Source organism: Momordica charantia (genome assembly GCF_013281855.1).
Source record: "Momordica charantia cultivar OHB3-1 chromosome 5 unlocalized genomic scaffold, Mcharantia_2.0 BLBB01000005.1, whole genome shotgun sequence".
NCBI lineage: Eukaryota > Viridiplantae > Streptophyta > Magnoliopsida > Cucurbitales > Cucurbitaceae > Momordica > Momordica charantia.
This window is the reverse complement of record NW_028275163.1, coordinates 9,854,088-9,868,793: the sequence shown is the minus strand read 5'-3', so window position 1 is coordinate 9,868,793 and position 14,706 is coordinate 9,854,088. Positions and strand designations below refer to the sequence as shown.

At 31.7% G+C, this 14,706-nt stretch overlaps 1 protein-coding gene across 1 annotated transcript; it reads left to right on the top strand.

Moving 5' to 3' along the window:
* Window positions 1–12,964: 12,964 nt before the first annotated feature.
* On the top strand, window positions 12,965–14,313 carry LOC111020124 (trans-resveratrol di-O-methyltransferase). Its single transcript, XM_022296684.2, has 2 exons — window positions 12,965–13,757; window positions 13,845–14,313. Exons 1-2 carry the CDS (start codon window positions 12,987–12,989, stop codon window positions 14,145–14,147), a joined length of 1,074 nt encoding a protein of 357 aa, XP_022152376.1. The 5' UTR covers window positions 12,965–12,986; the 3' UTR covers window positions 14,148–14,313.
* The last annotated feature ends 393 nt before the right edge of the window (window positions 14,314–14,706 follow it).

Here is a 14,706-nt window from a genome sequence, read left to right as displayed (position 1 = left end):
GGGATTCGAACTCACAACCTCATGGTTGGAAGTATATGCCAATTACTAATATTATTATTATATTATTAAAATATTTATAATTTTCAAATTTATAATTTTAATATTATAGTTTTAAATAGGTGTCAACTTTTTTTTTTCTTTAATAATTCTACATTAGAAATTTATTTGCAAAACGTACCTCTTTTAGGACTTATTTCAAGATTAACGTTTGGAAAAGTTTACGCTTCCTCTCCGGAACAAACTACCTATGCCAACTCACCCGTTTCTCTTTCAAGAGACCAATTGCACCATGCATTTTTTTTTTGTTTTAATAGAAAAACCCTTGAGACAGACATGCGGGTGGCAATTCTTTTTAGTTTTAGAGATATGATGTCTCTTGGTTGGAGTATTAAAATATCCCTCGATATGTCGATATTTTTATTGACATTTTCATATATCCAATAGGATCAACATAAATATCATTAAGCATTTTAAAACTATTTAGAAATGGTGATAGGCTTATTTGTCTATTTAAATATTTTTAATGAATTTTTTGTTTTCATAATATTTCCAAAAAAATCCATACATTAGAACGTGTTCTTCAATTTCGTTTAAAATTTAAAACACAAAAAAATATAAAACAAGGAAAGATATCGGATTTTACCTTGACTCCTCTTCGATCTTCCTCGCTATGTCTCTCGAATTCGGATTGTGGGATCCAATTGCAAGCGATTGAGAGAGTAAGAGAGTTTAAGAGATTTTTTTAGGTTTAGCCCCTATTTAGGGTTAGCTTATTGTTATATTTATAGAGAGGGAAAATTCTATGACCATTAGGATATCTTATGTTTTTGATATAGGATATCTCTCCCGAAATAAAGGGGAAATCTCAAGACCATCATGATATATTCTTCTTTTTATTTAATTAATAATAAACAAATGAATTAATTAATTAAATAAATATAATTATTAATTATTAATCTAATTAATAATTAATAATTAATTAATTTAAATCTAAATATTAAATAAATAATTAACAATTAATAATTTGACTTTTAATTCAATATCATAGGTTTAATTAAAACTATATATTTAAATCATATTCAAATGCATCTCTCTGGCATAAATTATAGTTTTAATATAAATTCAATTCATATTAATTACTTGAATCATATTTAAATATTTCTCTGATAACATATAGTTTAATTATTTAATTATTGAATCTTTATAAAAAAATAAACTATATATAATGTATCATAATATACATTATATACATTTTCTAATATATAATTTGAACATTTAAAATTCTCTCAAAAGCTTGATCCTCATTTTACCCGTTGTGAGCTAGCAAAGAGATGTAATGCACCTACATATCAGAAGTTCAAACGATACGAGGTTAATTGATTAAACTCATTAACAAAATTAACCAATATTCGTTAACTGCGGGTCACTCCACTAAAGACCCGCAACTCCACTATTCTCACTGCAGAATATTTTCGTGTCTACAGATGTACTATTAACGGCAAGTCAATTTTTCACGAGTGCCCGTAATTCTAGCTCGATCAAATTATCGTTTTACCCTTGAGTTACATCTTGCTCCTTAAATACTACTGCTCCTCTAATGAACAACCCGATTATGATCTGACCAATAACCGAAAGTCCCTCTCAGCCAATGAGAGGGTGTGACCCTTTTTTCAAGTCCTAGAGTCCCTAAAGTCGGAAATAAGTGAATTTCATCTTGCGTAGTTATGTTGTCAGTCTCATTCCCAAAATGGTAGGATTATTGAATCGGCAGCCTGGGCCACTCTCACCCATACAAATCAAATGACGATCCCTTATAGGCAGGAGTCTATAACTCGCTTAGGATAAAGTTGAGTTACCTAGTCATCCTATGAGATAGCAATCTATTGACTAATGGTGTTAGAGCCAACAATTAATTATTTTATAGTCCATCTTATACAAACTCATTGTATAGAATACCCCCACTCGCATGTTTCTACATGAACGATCTAGATAAAGTTGTTTGTAACTATTACAAAACGGTTCGTATCCATAGTGTTACAAGGATAAGGTACCCAACCTCATCTATGTACTATACACCATTTAGGTTATCACTGGAACATTATCCATTTATATATCGAATATATACTGTATAACAAATATGTACATTATATATCACAATATATACATTGTATATTAAATATATAATGTATATCAAATGTATACATTGCATATTAAATATATACTGTATATCTAATGTATACATTTCATATTAAATATATACTGTACATCAAATGTATACTGTTCCAGTTACATTAAATAACCTTGGATATTAGTTTATTGGAATACGAGTAATGCAAATAAGTAACAAGATAATTTTTTGTTGAATAAATAATTTGTTCATAGATAACAAATACACGAGATAAGGATATCAAACCCAACAATAACTATTTCTATCGACATTTCAACAAATGTAATACGTCGATTTTTTATCCATAATAATATTTAACAAGAGACACTTGTCGACAGTTCCTTGATAAATAGAATGGTGGTAGCTAATCTTTGTATGGCACATACCAATTTTTGCTTTATTCTTTTCAAAATAAGCATGTCGTCTCTTTCAAGGTCTTTTTCCAAAAGACAATTGCCAGATGTTACTTAATAAAAAGAATGGTGGTAGCTCATCTTACTTAATAAAAAGAATGGTGGTAGCTCATCTCTGTATAAGGACATATCAATTTTGTTTTATTCTTTTAAAAAATAAGCATGTCATCTCTTTCAAGGTTTTTCTCCAAGAAACAAGTGCGGGCAATTCCTTGATAAAAAGAATGGTGGCAACTAATCCCTGTATAGAACATAAAAATTTTGTTTTATTCTTTTCAAAATCAACATGTCACCTCTTTCGAGACATTTTTCCAAGAGACAGCTGACGGCGATTCCTTGATAAAAAGAATGGTGGTAGTTAATCCCTATATATGACATACCAATTTTGTTTTATACTTTTTGAAAGAAGCATGTCATCTTTTTCGAGGTTTTTTTTCCAAGAGAAAGTTACCGGCGTTTTATTAATAAAAAAAATGGTGGTGGCTAATCCTTGTATAGGGCATATACCAATTTTGTATAATTATTTTCAAAATAAGCATGTCGTTTCTTTCGAGGTTTTTTTCCAAAAGACAGTTGCCGGTGATTCCTTGATAAAAAGAATGGTGGAAGCTAATCCCAATATAGGTCATACCAGTTTTGTTTTATTCTTTTCAGAATCAACATGTGTTCATTTTCGACAAGAGACAGTTGTGGCGGTTCCTTGATAAAAAGATTGGTGGCAGCTATTCCGTATGTAGGACATATCTATTTTGTTTATTCCTTTCAAAATCTGCATGTCGTCTCTTTTGAGATTTTTTTCAAGACACAGTTGCTGGTGGTTCTTTGGTAAAAAGAATTGTGGCAGCTAATCCATGTATAGGACATACAAATTTTGTTATATTCTTTTCAAAATCATCATGTCGTCTCTTTCGAGGTTTTTTCAAGAGATAGTTGCCGGTGGTTCCTTGATAAAAAGAATGGTGGTAGCTATCCATATATAGGACATACCAAATTGGTTTTATTCTTTTCACAATCAGCATGTCGTCTCTTTCGAGGTTTTTTTTTTCCAAGAAACAATTGTAGGTGGTTAATTATTAAAAAGAAGGGTGATTGCAAATCCCTAGATACGACCTACCAATTTGTTTTATTCTTTTCAAAATAAGCCTATTCTCACTTTAGAGGTATTTTTTTTTTCCAAGAGACAATTGTAAGCGATTCCTTGATAAAAAGAATGGTGGCAGCTGATCCCTATACAAGACATACCAATTTTGTTTTATTCTTTTCAAAATCAGCATGTCGCCTCTTTTGAGGCTTTTTTCCAAGAGACAGCTGTTGGTGGTTCTTTGATAAAAAGAATGGTGGCAGCTAATCCCTGTATAGGACATACCAATTTTGTTTTATTCTTTTCAAAATAAGCATTTTCTCTCTTTAGAGGTTTTTTTCCAAAAGTCAGTTGCTGACGGTTCCTTGATAAAAAGAATGGTGGCAGCTAATCCCTGTATAGAACATACCAATTATGTTTTATTCTTTTCAAAATTAGCATGTCGTCTCTTTCGAGATTTTTTTCCCAAGAGACAGCTGCTGACAGTTTCTTGATAAAAAGAATGGTGGTAGCTAATCCCTATATAGGACATACCAAATTGGTTTATTCTTTTCAAAATCAGCATGTCGTCTCTTTTAAGGTTTTTTTCCAGATGGTTACTTGATAAAAAGAAGAGTGATAGCTAATCCCTATATACAACATACCAATTTTGTTTCATTATTTTGAAAATCAGCTGTCGCTTCTTTCGAGGCTTTTTTTCAACAGACAGCTGCCGGCGGTTCCTTGATAAAAAGAATGGTGGTAGCTAATCCCTGGATAGAACATATCATATACTTTTCAAAAGAAGCATGCCATCTCTTTCGAGGTTTTTTTTCCAAAAGAAAGTTGCTGACGGTTTATTGATAAAAAAAATGGTCGCAGTTAATCCTTGTATAGGGCATACCAATTTTGTATAATTATTTTCAAAATAAGCCTGTTGTTTCTTTCAAGGTATTTTTTCGAAAGACAGTTGTCGGTGGTTCCTTGATAAAAAGAATGGTGGCAGCTAATCCCTATATAGAACATACCAATTTTGTTTTATTCTTTTCAAAATAAGCATGTTCTCTTTTTAGAAGTCTTTATTCCAAGAGACGGTTGTAAGCGGTTCCTTGATAAAAAGAATGGTGGTAGCTAAGCCCTGTATAGGACATACCAATTTTGTTTTATTCTTTTCAAAATCATCATGTCGTCTCTTTCGAGGTATTTTTCCAAGAGACAGCTGCCTGTAGTTTCTTGATAAAAAGAATGGTGGTAGCTAATCCGTGTATTGGACATACCAATTTTGTTTTATGTTGATGTAGAAATTTTGCCTCTTGATATCTCGCCAAATTCGCACCAATCTTCTAGAATTAAAGGGATCGACGAGACCTACAAAATAGAATCGCACTAAGTTAGTATTCGGAGTTGTCGTGTATTGAGAGTGGAGGGATTAGGCTTAGTGAAGTGTAGATTTGTAGCCCTTTCTCAACTATGAGTATTTTCCTTCTATTTATAGATGGAAAAACGTAGTATCACTAGGATGAATCTAGGGAGAATCCTGAGGCCATCAGGATATCTTCTCCTTTTAGGATATCTTCTTCTGAATCTTAAGACCATCAAGATATCTTTTGTTTTGAATTCCTTAAATAAAGGGAATTTGAATTCTAGAAAATATGAATTTTCTCATCCATAATAGCCCTAATTCTCAAATTTGAAGATAATGAGTTATTTAAAATGTCAGACTTCTACTTTGAGAGTATTTTGTCATTCATGGGTTAACTATTTTTATAGAATAACCCCCATATCTTTTTGACGTAGTTGGCTGTAGCCAAGTCTCTTAGGCTCTGCCATACAGTTAGTTTTAACCGTTGGCCATGGGATCTAACTTTTAGCTGGGCCACCGGTACCACCATTGGATTTCTAACCTATTTGGTTTTTGCCCATGGTTTTATACATCGGGTTTACCCTCGGGTTTCTAACCTATTTGGGTTTCGCCAATGGTTTTATACATCGGGTTTACCCTCGGGTTTCTAACCTATTTGGGTTTCGCCAATGGTTTTATGCCTTGAGTTTAGTCGACACCCTTGGGTTTCTAACCTATTTGGCTTCTGTCTACGGCTTTAAATACATAGTTTAATGAACACTCTTGTGTTTCTAATTTATTGTGACTTTTGTCAAATGGTTTATACCCTAGGTTTCGTTGATTGGTTTGGCTTGCCTACTTTCTGTTTTAACCTTGTTGGGCCTGTACATATGCCTTTTCCAGTACCTTTGGGATTCTTTTGATCACCTAGGCTTAATCTGTCATTGATCTTACTTGGCTCTACTGACTGGCTTCTAGCTTATCGGTCTACTTCTAGGTTTGTCCCAGCTTGAGTTCCTTAACCGTTGTTACTCACCTGGCCCCACTTTAAGAGGTTTTGTTTAAAGTATCAAACAAAAATTTTCTCCAGTATAGAACATACAAAATGATTAATTTAAATCAAACTAAAATAATCACAAATTATTAATTTAAATCAAACTAAAATATCTCAAATAAAATAAAATATTATGGGGAAAAATCACATATCACGCTTAAATAAAATTGAAAATAAATAAACAACATGCTTAATTTTTTATTTAATAATTCATTCACCCTCAACCATTGCAAAAATAATTCCTGGTTTACCTTCCTCCTCGGATGGCATTCGTCGTCACTAGAGTGTTGATATCTTCCTCATCGGATGGCATCCATCGTCACCAGAGTGTTGCCGACTTCCCTCAAAATTCATGTCGACTACCTTGGTCTTTAGATCTTATTCGTCCCCACAGACGGCGCCAAATCTGCAAAACAGAATCGTATTAAGACTGGTGTGGCTCTTACCACACGGGCTCCGATGCTTAAGTTAGTATTTGAGTAGTCGTGTATGGAGAGTGGAGTGATTAGGCTTAGTAAAGAGTAAAGATTTGTAGTCCTCCTTCAACTATGAGCATTTTCCTTCTATATATAGAGGGAAAAATCTAGTATCACTAGGATGAATCTAGGGAGAATCTCGAGGCCATCAGATATCTTCTGTTTTGAATATAGAATATTTTCTCCTGAATCTTAAAGTCATCGAGATATCTTCCCTTTTGAATTCCTTAAATATAAGGAATTTGAATGGTAGAAAATAGGGATTTTCTCATCTATAATATTTTATACTTTTCAAAAGAAGCATGTCAATCTCTTTCGCGGATTTTTTCCAACAGAAAGTTGCCTGCGGTTTATTAATAAAAAAATTGTGGCAGCTAATCCTTTTACAGGGGCATACCAATTTTGTGTAATTATTTTCAAAATAAGCATGCCGTTTCTTTTGAAGTTTTTTCCTAAAAGATAGTTGTCGATGGTTCTTTGATAAAAAAATGGTGGAAGCTAATCCTTGTATGGTACATACCAGTTCTATTTTGTTCTTTTCAAAATCAGCATGTCGTCTCTTTCGAGGTTTATTTTTCAAGCGACAGTTGACGGTAGTTCCTTGATAAAAAGAATGGTGGCAGCTAATCCTTGTATAGGACATACCAATTTTGTTTTATTCTTTTCAAACTCAGCATGTCGTATCTTTTGAGGCTTTTTTCAGAGACCGGTTCCTTGATAAAAAGAATGGTGTTATCTAATCCCAATATAGGACATACCAAATTGGTTTTATTCGGTTGAAAATCAGCATGTTGTCTCTTTCGAAATTTTTTCCAAGAGATAGTTGCCGACGGTTCCTTGATAAAAAGACGTGTGATAGCTAATCCCTATATAGGACAAACCAAATTGGTTTTATTTTTTTCAAAATCAACATGTCGTCTGTTTCGAGGTTTTTTTTCTAAGAGACAATTGCAGGTGGTTACTTGATAAAAAGAAGGGTGATAGCTAATCCCTATATACGACATACCAAATTTTTTTTTTTTATACTTTTCAACATTTGCATGTCGTCTCTTTCGAGGTTTTTTTTTTTTCAAGAGACTATTGTAAGCGGTTCCTTGTTAAAAAGAATAGTGTCATCTAATCCCTATATAGGACATACCAATTTTGTTTTATTCTTTTCAAAATCAGCATGTCGTTCTCTTTGGAGACTTTTTTCCAAGAGACAATTACCAGCTGTTCCTTGATAAAAAGAATGATGGCAGCTACTCCTCGCATAGGACATAGCTATTTTGTTTATTCCTTTCATAATCAGCATGCTCTGTTTCCAGATTTTTCGTTTTATTCTTTTCAAAATCAACATGTTGTCTCTTTCGAGGTCTTTTTCTAAGAGACAATTGTCGACGGTTACTTGATCATAAGAATGATGGCAGCTAATACGCATACATATACACACAATAAACGCACCCATATAAACTAACAGAAAAAATAAAAGTTGCAATATTGTTGCTTCTAAAGCTGGAAGACTGCAGCTCAAAATTTATAAATAATTGGATGGGTGAGTAAACGTGGATTTTGATGAAAAATTTCTCAGCTTTATTGAAATATTTATAGAAACTCTTTTTAATAAGTTAAAAATTAATAATATTAATATTGTATTAATTAGTAATATTTTATTATCTTTTGCCAATTTTCGTGTGATATATAGAAATATTGATTTATCCCTCGTAACGATTTGTATTGTTCAAAGCGGGATGAAAATTTTCTCCAAATGATAATTTCTGTTTGGGGATTAAGTACCCTGGACACGTGGAGGACCCCTATTGGTGCTCCAAGATGGCCCATGAGTCATGCCTAGCTCGGATAGCCGAGATGGCTGCCACCAACGCTGGCGAAAGCTAAGTATGAGGGCCGAGGTGAACCTGGCTCAGGTCCGACCTGCCCAGAGGCTCGGTAGGGGCCGATGTGAGCAACTGTCTGCGGCGTGATTACCGGACGTAACCGTTGGTCCCGAGATCACCGGGCGTAACCGACGGTCCCGAGATTACCGGGTGTAACCGTCGCAAGATTGGCGGGACTACCACCCATAAGTAGAAGACCTCACTCCACGATCAGGTACGATGATTTCTGGCCTCGAACTAAACTTGTAATCCGACCTATACTGACTTGATCGTCGGAGTGCTCACCCTTTTGTGCAGGTCCGCCCAAAGGTTCAGGTCGGTACGGAGGCCGAGTTCGAGCTACAATCAGGAACACACTGTTGTGCACATCTTTGCATAAACATTTATTTCTAATGGGTCAATCTCGTGTGCAACATCATTTACTGAATTCGTCCCTAAATAGTAATTTGAAGAAAGCGATTCAAAGAGAATTTAGGGTGTATTTGAGAGTAACAGTGATTTAAAAAATAAATACATTAAAGTATAATTGAATTTTCAAAATTACCATTAAAGTAATATCTTAAAATCAATTTAAAGTGGTTTTAAGCTTTCTTAAAATCAATTTTTTAATTTTTCAAACATTATTGATGAAAAAGAAAATGATTTTGATAAGGACAAAAGTGATTTTGTCCATGTCAAAATCACTACCTAACACACGCCTAATACGTGTGACAATATCATTTTCTTAAATCGTCATTTGAAGAAAACGATTAAAAGAGACGATGTCATATGTGTGGCAAAATCAATTTTTTTTCGAAGAGACAATTTCATTTCTACCATCTATTTCAAACTACAATAATAATATCATTAGTTTGTGAACCTGAACGTAGCTTAATTGTTTTATACATTGATCAAAACGATGTGAGTTTGAATCCTCAATCCTACATATTATATTATATATATAAAAGTTATAAAAAATAAAATATTTAAAAAAGAAAATCGCTAGAATGGGTTGTTGTATTGATATTTTATATAATATTTTTTTATAACCACTATATTTACTATTGTATGAATTTATTGCTTGATATTCATGATACATATTTATTGGGCTCATTTATGGCTTATTATTAGTATTAAAATTTTGGGCATTTGGAAGGACTTTTACTTTTTTTTTGCTTTAATATTGTTAGAAAGTAAAACTAATTATTTAACTATTTTAAAAGAACAAAATTTTAAAATTAATTCTAAGTAAAAAATCTAACAAATCGTTTAAAATAATTTAACAAAATCTTAAAATAAATCCATTAAAAAACGTTCTAAACTAATTAAAAATAGATTTAACTAATTAAATATTTAAAATTTAAACTAAATTTAACTAAAAAATTAGATGAAATTTAAATTTAAATTGTTATTGGAAAAGCTAAAATTGATAATATATGATGGTAGAAAAAGAAAGTAAGGGTATGTTTGGTTAGTGATCTAAGAACAGGAAATTGAAAACATAGTTGAATTCCACATTTTCAAATATGTGTTTGGTAGCATATATAAAAATTGAATCTCAATTAAAATCAATGTGTTTTGTAATACATTTGTAAGTGTTACATATTAAATATTTAATTTAATCTAAAATACTATTAATTAATTTATGCTATGTGTCTGGTAGTATATATAAAAGTTGAATCTCAATTGAAAAAAAATCAATGTGTTTTGTAATATATTTGTAAGTGTTACATATTAGATATTTAATTTAATCTAAAATACTATTAATTAATTTATTAACAAAAAAATGTTATAAATTTTGTAAGAATTAATATTTTATAATATTATATATTATATAATATATTATATTTTATATATTTTAATTTTAACACAGAAGTCTACCCATGTATTTTTCAAAGTTCTTATATTTTAAAATGTAACTCTGTATTTTAAAAATAGTCGTTATAATTTCCACTCTTTGTACACAAGTTAAAAACATTTTTGAATCAAATTGATTCAATGAATCTGAAAACAATAAAAAGGTCTAAATTCTCTACCGGCCCTTAAAAACCTTTTTTTTTTCGAGGTTGAGCTAAAAGAAATTAATATGATTACATTTTAGAGAATTTATACCAGATAACATCATTTAAATTTAATTTTGGTCCAATTCTTTATTTATTTTAAGTCTTCTTAAAATTGGTTCGTAGATTTAATTAAAATTTTAAACGTTTAAATGAATTATTTTTTAATTAGTTTTTTTTTAAGATTTCGTTAAATTTCTTTTAAACGGGTTTGTTAGATCTTTAGTAAGATTTAATTTAAAATTTGTTTTCTTTTAAAAAACACCTTAAACTGCATGAGATTCTAAAAAAAATCTGTTACAAGTCGTCACGTATAATATGTGATTCAAAATATATTATTTGTATTTTCAAGAGACAACATAACTTAATTCTTTTTAGTCAAGAGACCCACAGACTCCAGTCCCTCCCCCCACCAACATCGGCGACATCCCTCCTAATGATGACACGATGAAGTAGACACGCAGTTCCCCTTTCAGCTTAAACATCTTAGGACAATTGTCCCATCCAAATTCAAATAGATTCAATTTACTCCCTTGAACATAAACTAGTAACCTAAAACCCACCTCTTTAGTTTTAACTATTCCATTAGAAAAAAGGAAAAAAATATATTTAATTTTAACTCAGATAAAAAAAGAAATCCATATAAACTAAGGGGTTAAATAAAACTATAACCGAAAAGTAAGGGTGTAAATATAATTTTTTCCATTTTTCTAAAGTTATATACTAAATAGATATATTATAAATAGAAAGATGTATATAAACCAAATGATTAGAGACTTAAATGAATTTTCAAGATTAAAATAGAATTTTTTCAGTACGGGGATGGAGACTTGATCTTTTAATTATAAAAGTATATTGATTAGTAGAACTATATTCACATTGACAAAATAAAATTATGAAGTAATTAAATTGACGGGTATAGAAACACCATTAAATTCTGAATTGAATGGATAGGGGTAGAGGCTGGTACATGCATTTGAATATATAGATACTCGGAGAAGGAAACTTAATTGAGTTTAAATGATGGGTTAAATTAATTTATTATTTGTGAATGTTTATTTTCCATCCAACAAACAAAAGTTGAATATAAAGAAATGTCACAAAAGATTTTAGGCTTTTTTTCTTTTTCTTTTTCTTTTTTTGGCTAGAAAATGGAGTTTTTTCTGATTTTTATGTATTTATGATGTTTTTTGAACCCCGCAAAAAAAGTTACACGATTTTGGATTTCCTGACACTTGACAACGTCACAAATAGCCGTTGTGCACGCATTTTGTGGTTGGAAAAACAGAAAGTTTACATATTCTTGACGTCTTTTAATCGTCACAAATGAGTAGAAGTTTTCAAAATTCTTGATACTTACAAAATGTCAAGAGTAGTTGTGTGCGTTTTTTGAGGTGAAAAACAAAAATTTACAGATTTCTTCCAACATTTATGACGTTTCTTAACATCCACACAAATGACTCATACATTCACTTTTGGAAGAAAAATGGACATTTACCGACTTTTCTAATATTTTTAAGCGTACAGATAAATCAGGCAATATACTAATTATCTTTCAACTATGCTTGTTTTGATAGCATTTTTCACACTCTTCACACTTAATAAGCATACAAATAGTTATGCGTGTGGTTTGGGTGGGAAAAAGATGATCAGCAATTTTTTGATCCATAGGTGAGTTTTATTTATTTTTTATTTTTTTGTGTCTTAATATTGATATGACTAGAAAAGAATAGCCCATATATTTATATACCTTGTTAAGTCTCTTGTCTTTTTGACGTGAGGTACTTACCTTCCTTCACGATTGTGGCTATTATAGGTCCACCAATTTTTTGGTCAAATATCTTCTTTTTTAGTTGTAGTAGTTCTTAGTAAAAATATTGAGGTTTTGTAATGGTTTATAAGTATATACTTTTACGTTGAAAGAGATTTAACAACTAAAAATAACCTAGGATTACCAAACTAAATGAAATGTGGAGGTTACAAGAGTAAATCAAAAGAAGACTAAATATATATCTTCACTATTTCAGCTACGGGGGAGGTGGACAATTTATATGTGAGTTTCTACCAAAATCAACTTTGTTATAATATCATAATATATTTAGTAAACGAGTTGATTTATTTATGTAACACTACTAAATTTTGGAGGAGAGAAAATAGGTAAAATAACTATACAATTTTATTGATTTCAATCCTCAAATTGGATACAACCCTACCCATCCATTTATAATAGGATGAAGACAACTAAAACAAGTAACATCTAAATCAAATAAATTTAGATACTTCAATCAAGGAATTGGAAACTTAAATCATATCCTAAACTATATCCAAGCCATAATTGCAAACACAAAAAAACCAATCATGAAATAATTCAAATTATATCAAATCATATCAAAAGACAACTAGATTAATTAAAATTAGTTTAGTTTCACTAAGCAAGATTTATTTTCAATAGATTAAAGGATTATGGAAGTTGGCAGCTCTTGCCTATATATAGAGGTGGCCGGGTTCTTCAATTGAAATCAAGTCTTTGTGTGACATAGTTGAGAGTTTGGGAAGTAATGGGAGACAACATAGAATTGCTTAAAGCTCAAGCCCATGTTTGGAATCACGCTTACAGATATATGGACTCTATGTCTCTAAAATGTGCTGTTGAATTGGGGATACCCGACATCATCCATAGCCATGGCGAACCCATGAGCCTTTCCAATTTAGTGGGAGCACTCCATATTCAACCCTTTAAAGCTCATTGTCTTGGCCGACTCATGAGCTTGCTAGTTCATTCTGGCTTCTTTGTTCAAACTCACGATGAGAATGAGCAAGAAGTGAAGTACACTCTCACGTCGACCTCTCGTCTTCTCCTCCGCCACAACACGCCATTTGAACACATATCCCTCTTGCTTTTAATTTTCAATAAAGCAATGATGGCTTCATATGAAACCATGAGCAGCTGGTTCCGTAGCACAGATGAACGTCATAGTTGTGCCTTTGAAACCACTAACGATAAGTCAGTATGGGATTATGTTGCACAAGAACCTGATTTTAGCAATATATTAAATAAGGCAATGATGTATGATTCTCAACTGATTGGGAGGGTAGTGACGAGGGAGTGTCGACGGGTGTTCAAAGGGTTAAAATCGTTGGTCGATGTTGGTGGCAACAGAGGCTTCATGGCCAAGGCCATTGCAGAGGCATTCCCACACATCACTTGCATTGTATTTGATCTCCCACATGTGGTTGATAACCTCCAACAAACCACAGAAAACTTGAATTTCATTGCAGGAAACATGTTTGAAGCAAAAATTCCACCAGCAAATGCAGTCTTACTCAAGGTATATTCTTCCTCTAATCATATTTCTAAAATTAGTAAAAGTCATCTTTTAACCTTCGAGTATTTTCTTGGGGATTTTGATAATCAGTGGGTTTTGCACGATTGGAATGATGAAAAGAGTATTAAAATATTGAAGAACTGTAAAGATGCAATTCCAAGTAGAGCCGAGGGTGGAAAAGTGATAATTATAGAGATGGTGACGGAGAATCAAATAGAAGACAAGGAGTCAATTGAAACTCAACTATGTGAAGATGTGTTTACGATGTCAGTTGTCACTGGTAGAGAGAGAAATGAAAGCGAATGGAAGAATCTCTTCTTAGCAGCGGGTTTTAGTGACTACAAGATAATTTCTATGTTGGGTTTAAGGTCTCTCATCGAGGTGTATCCTTAATAATCCGAGCCATTTTCCATAAAGTCTCATCCTTTATGAAATCATAATCCAATAAGAAAAATGTGCTCTGTTTAGTTATTGAAAAGGAGAGAACAGAAATAAAAATCCATCCAAATGTAAGATTGTGAAAAATCAGAATAAAACTTTTATATATTATGTTTACAAATATTATCTTGCAATATAAAATTAGAAAACATGCACTTTGGTTTAGCGGTAGCGGTAAAATCTAGCATATAAAATATTACAAAAATATTAAATAAAAAATACAGTTTAAATCCAACTTTAGTCCATTCAAAAATTATTTCATTTTGGTCTATAGAACTTCAAAATATTTGTTTTAGTTCATAAATATTCAATTTTATTCGATTTTTTGTCCCTGAATTTTAAGACATAGATCTGTGGATCCACTTGATAATCATTTCGTTTTTGTTTTTTTAGTTTTTTAAAAATAGAATTGTTAGTAGGGGTGCAAGAATCTGAACCGAACCGAATTGATAGAGTTCAGTTCGGTTATGTTAAATGTTATGTTGGTTCGGTTCGGGTCTGACCAACCGATTCT

Coding starts and splice junctions, on each gene's coding strand:
- LOC111020124 (XM_022296684.2), top strand. CDS start 12,987: ATGGGAGACAACATAGAATTGCTTAAAGCTCAAGCCCATGTTTGGAAT. Junction 13,758..13,844: donor CAAATGCAGTCTTACTCAAG/GTATATTCTTCC, acceptor TTTGATAATCAG/TGGGTTTTGCACGATTGGAA.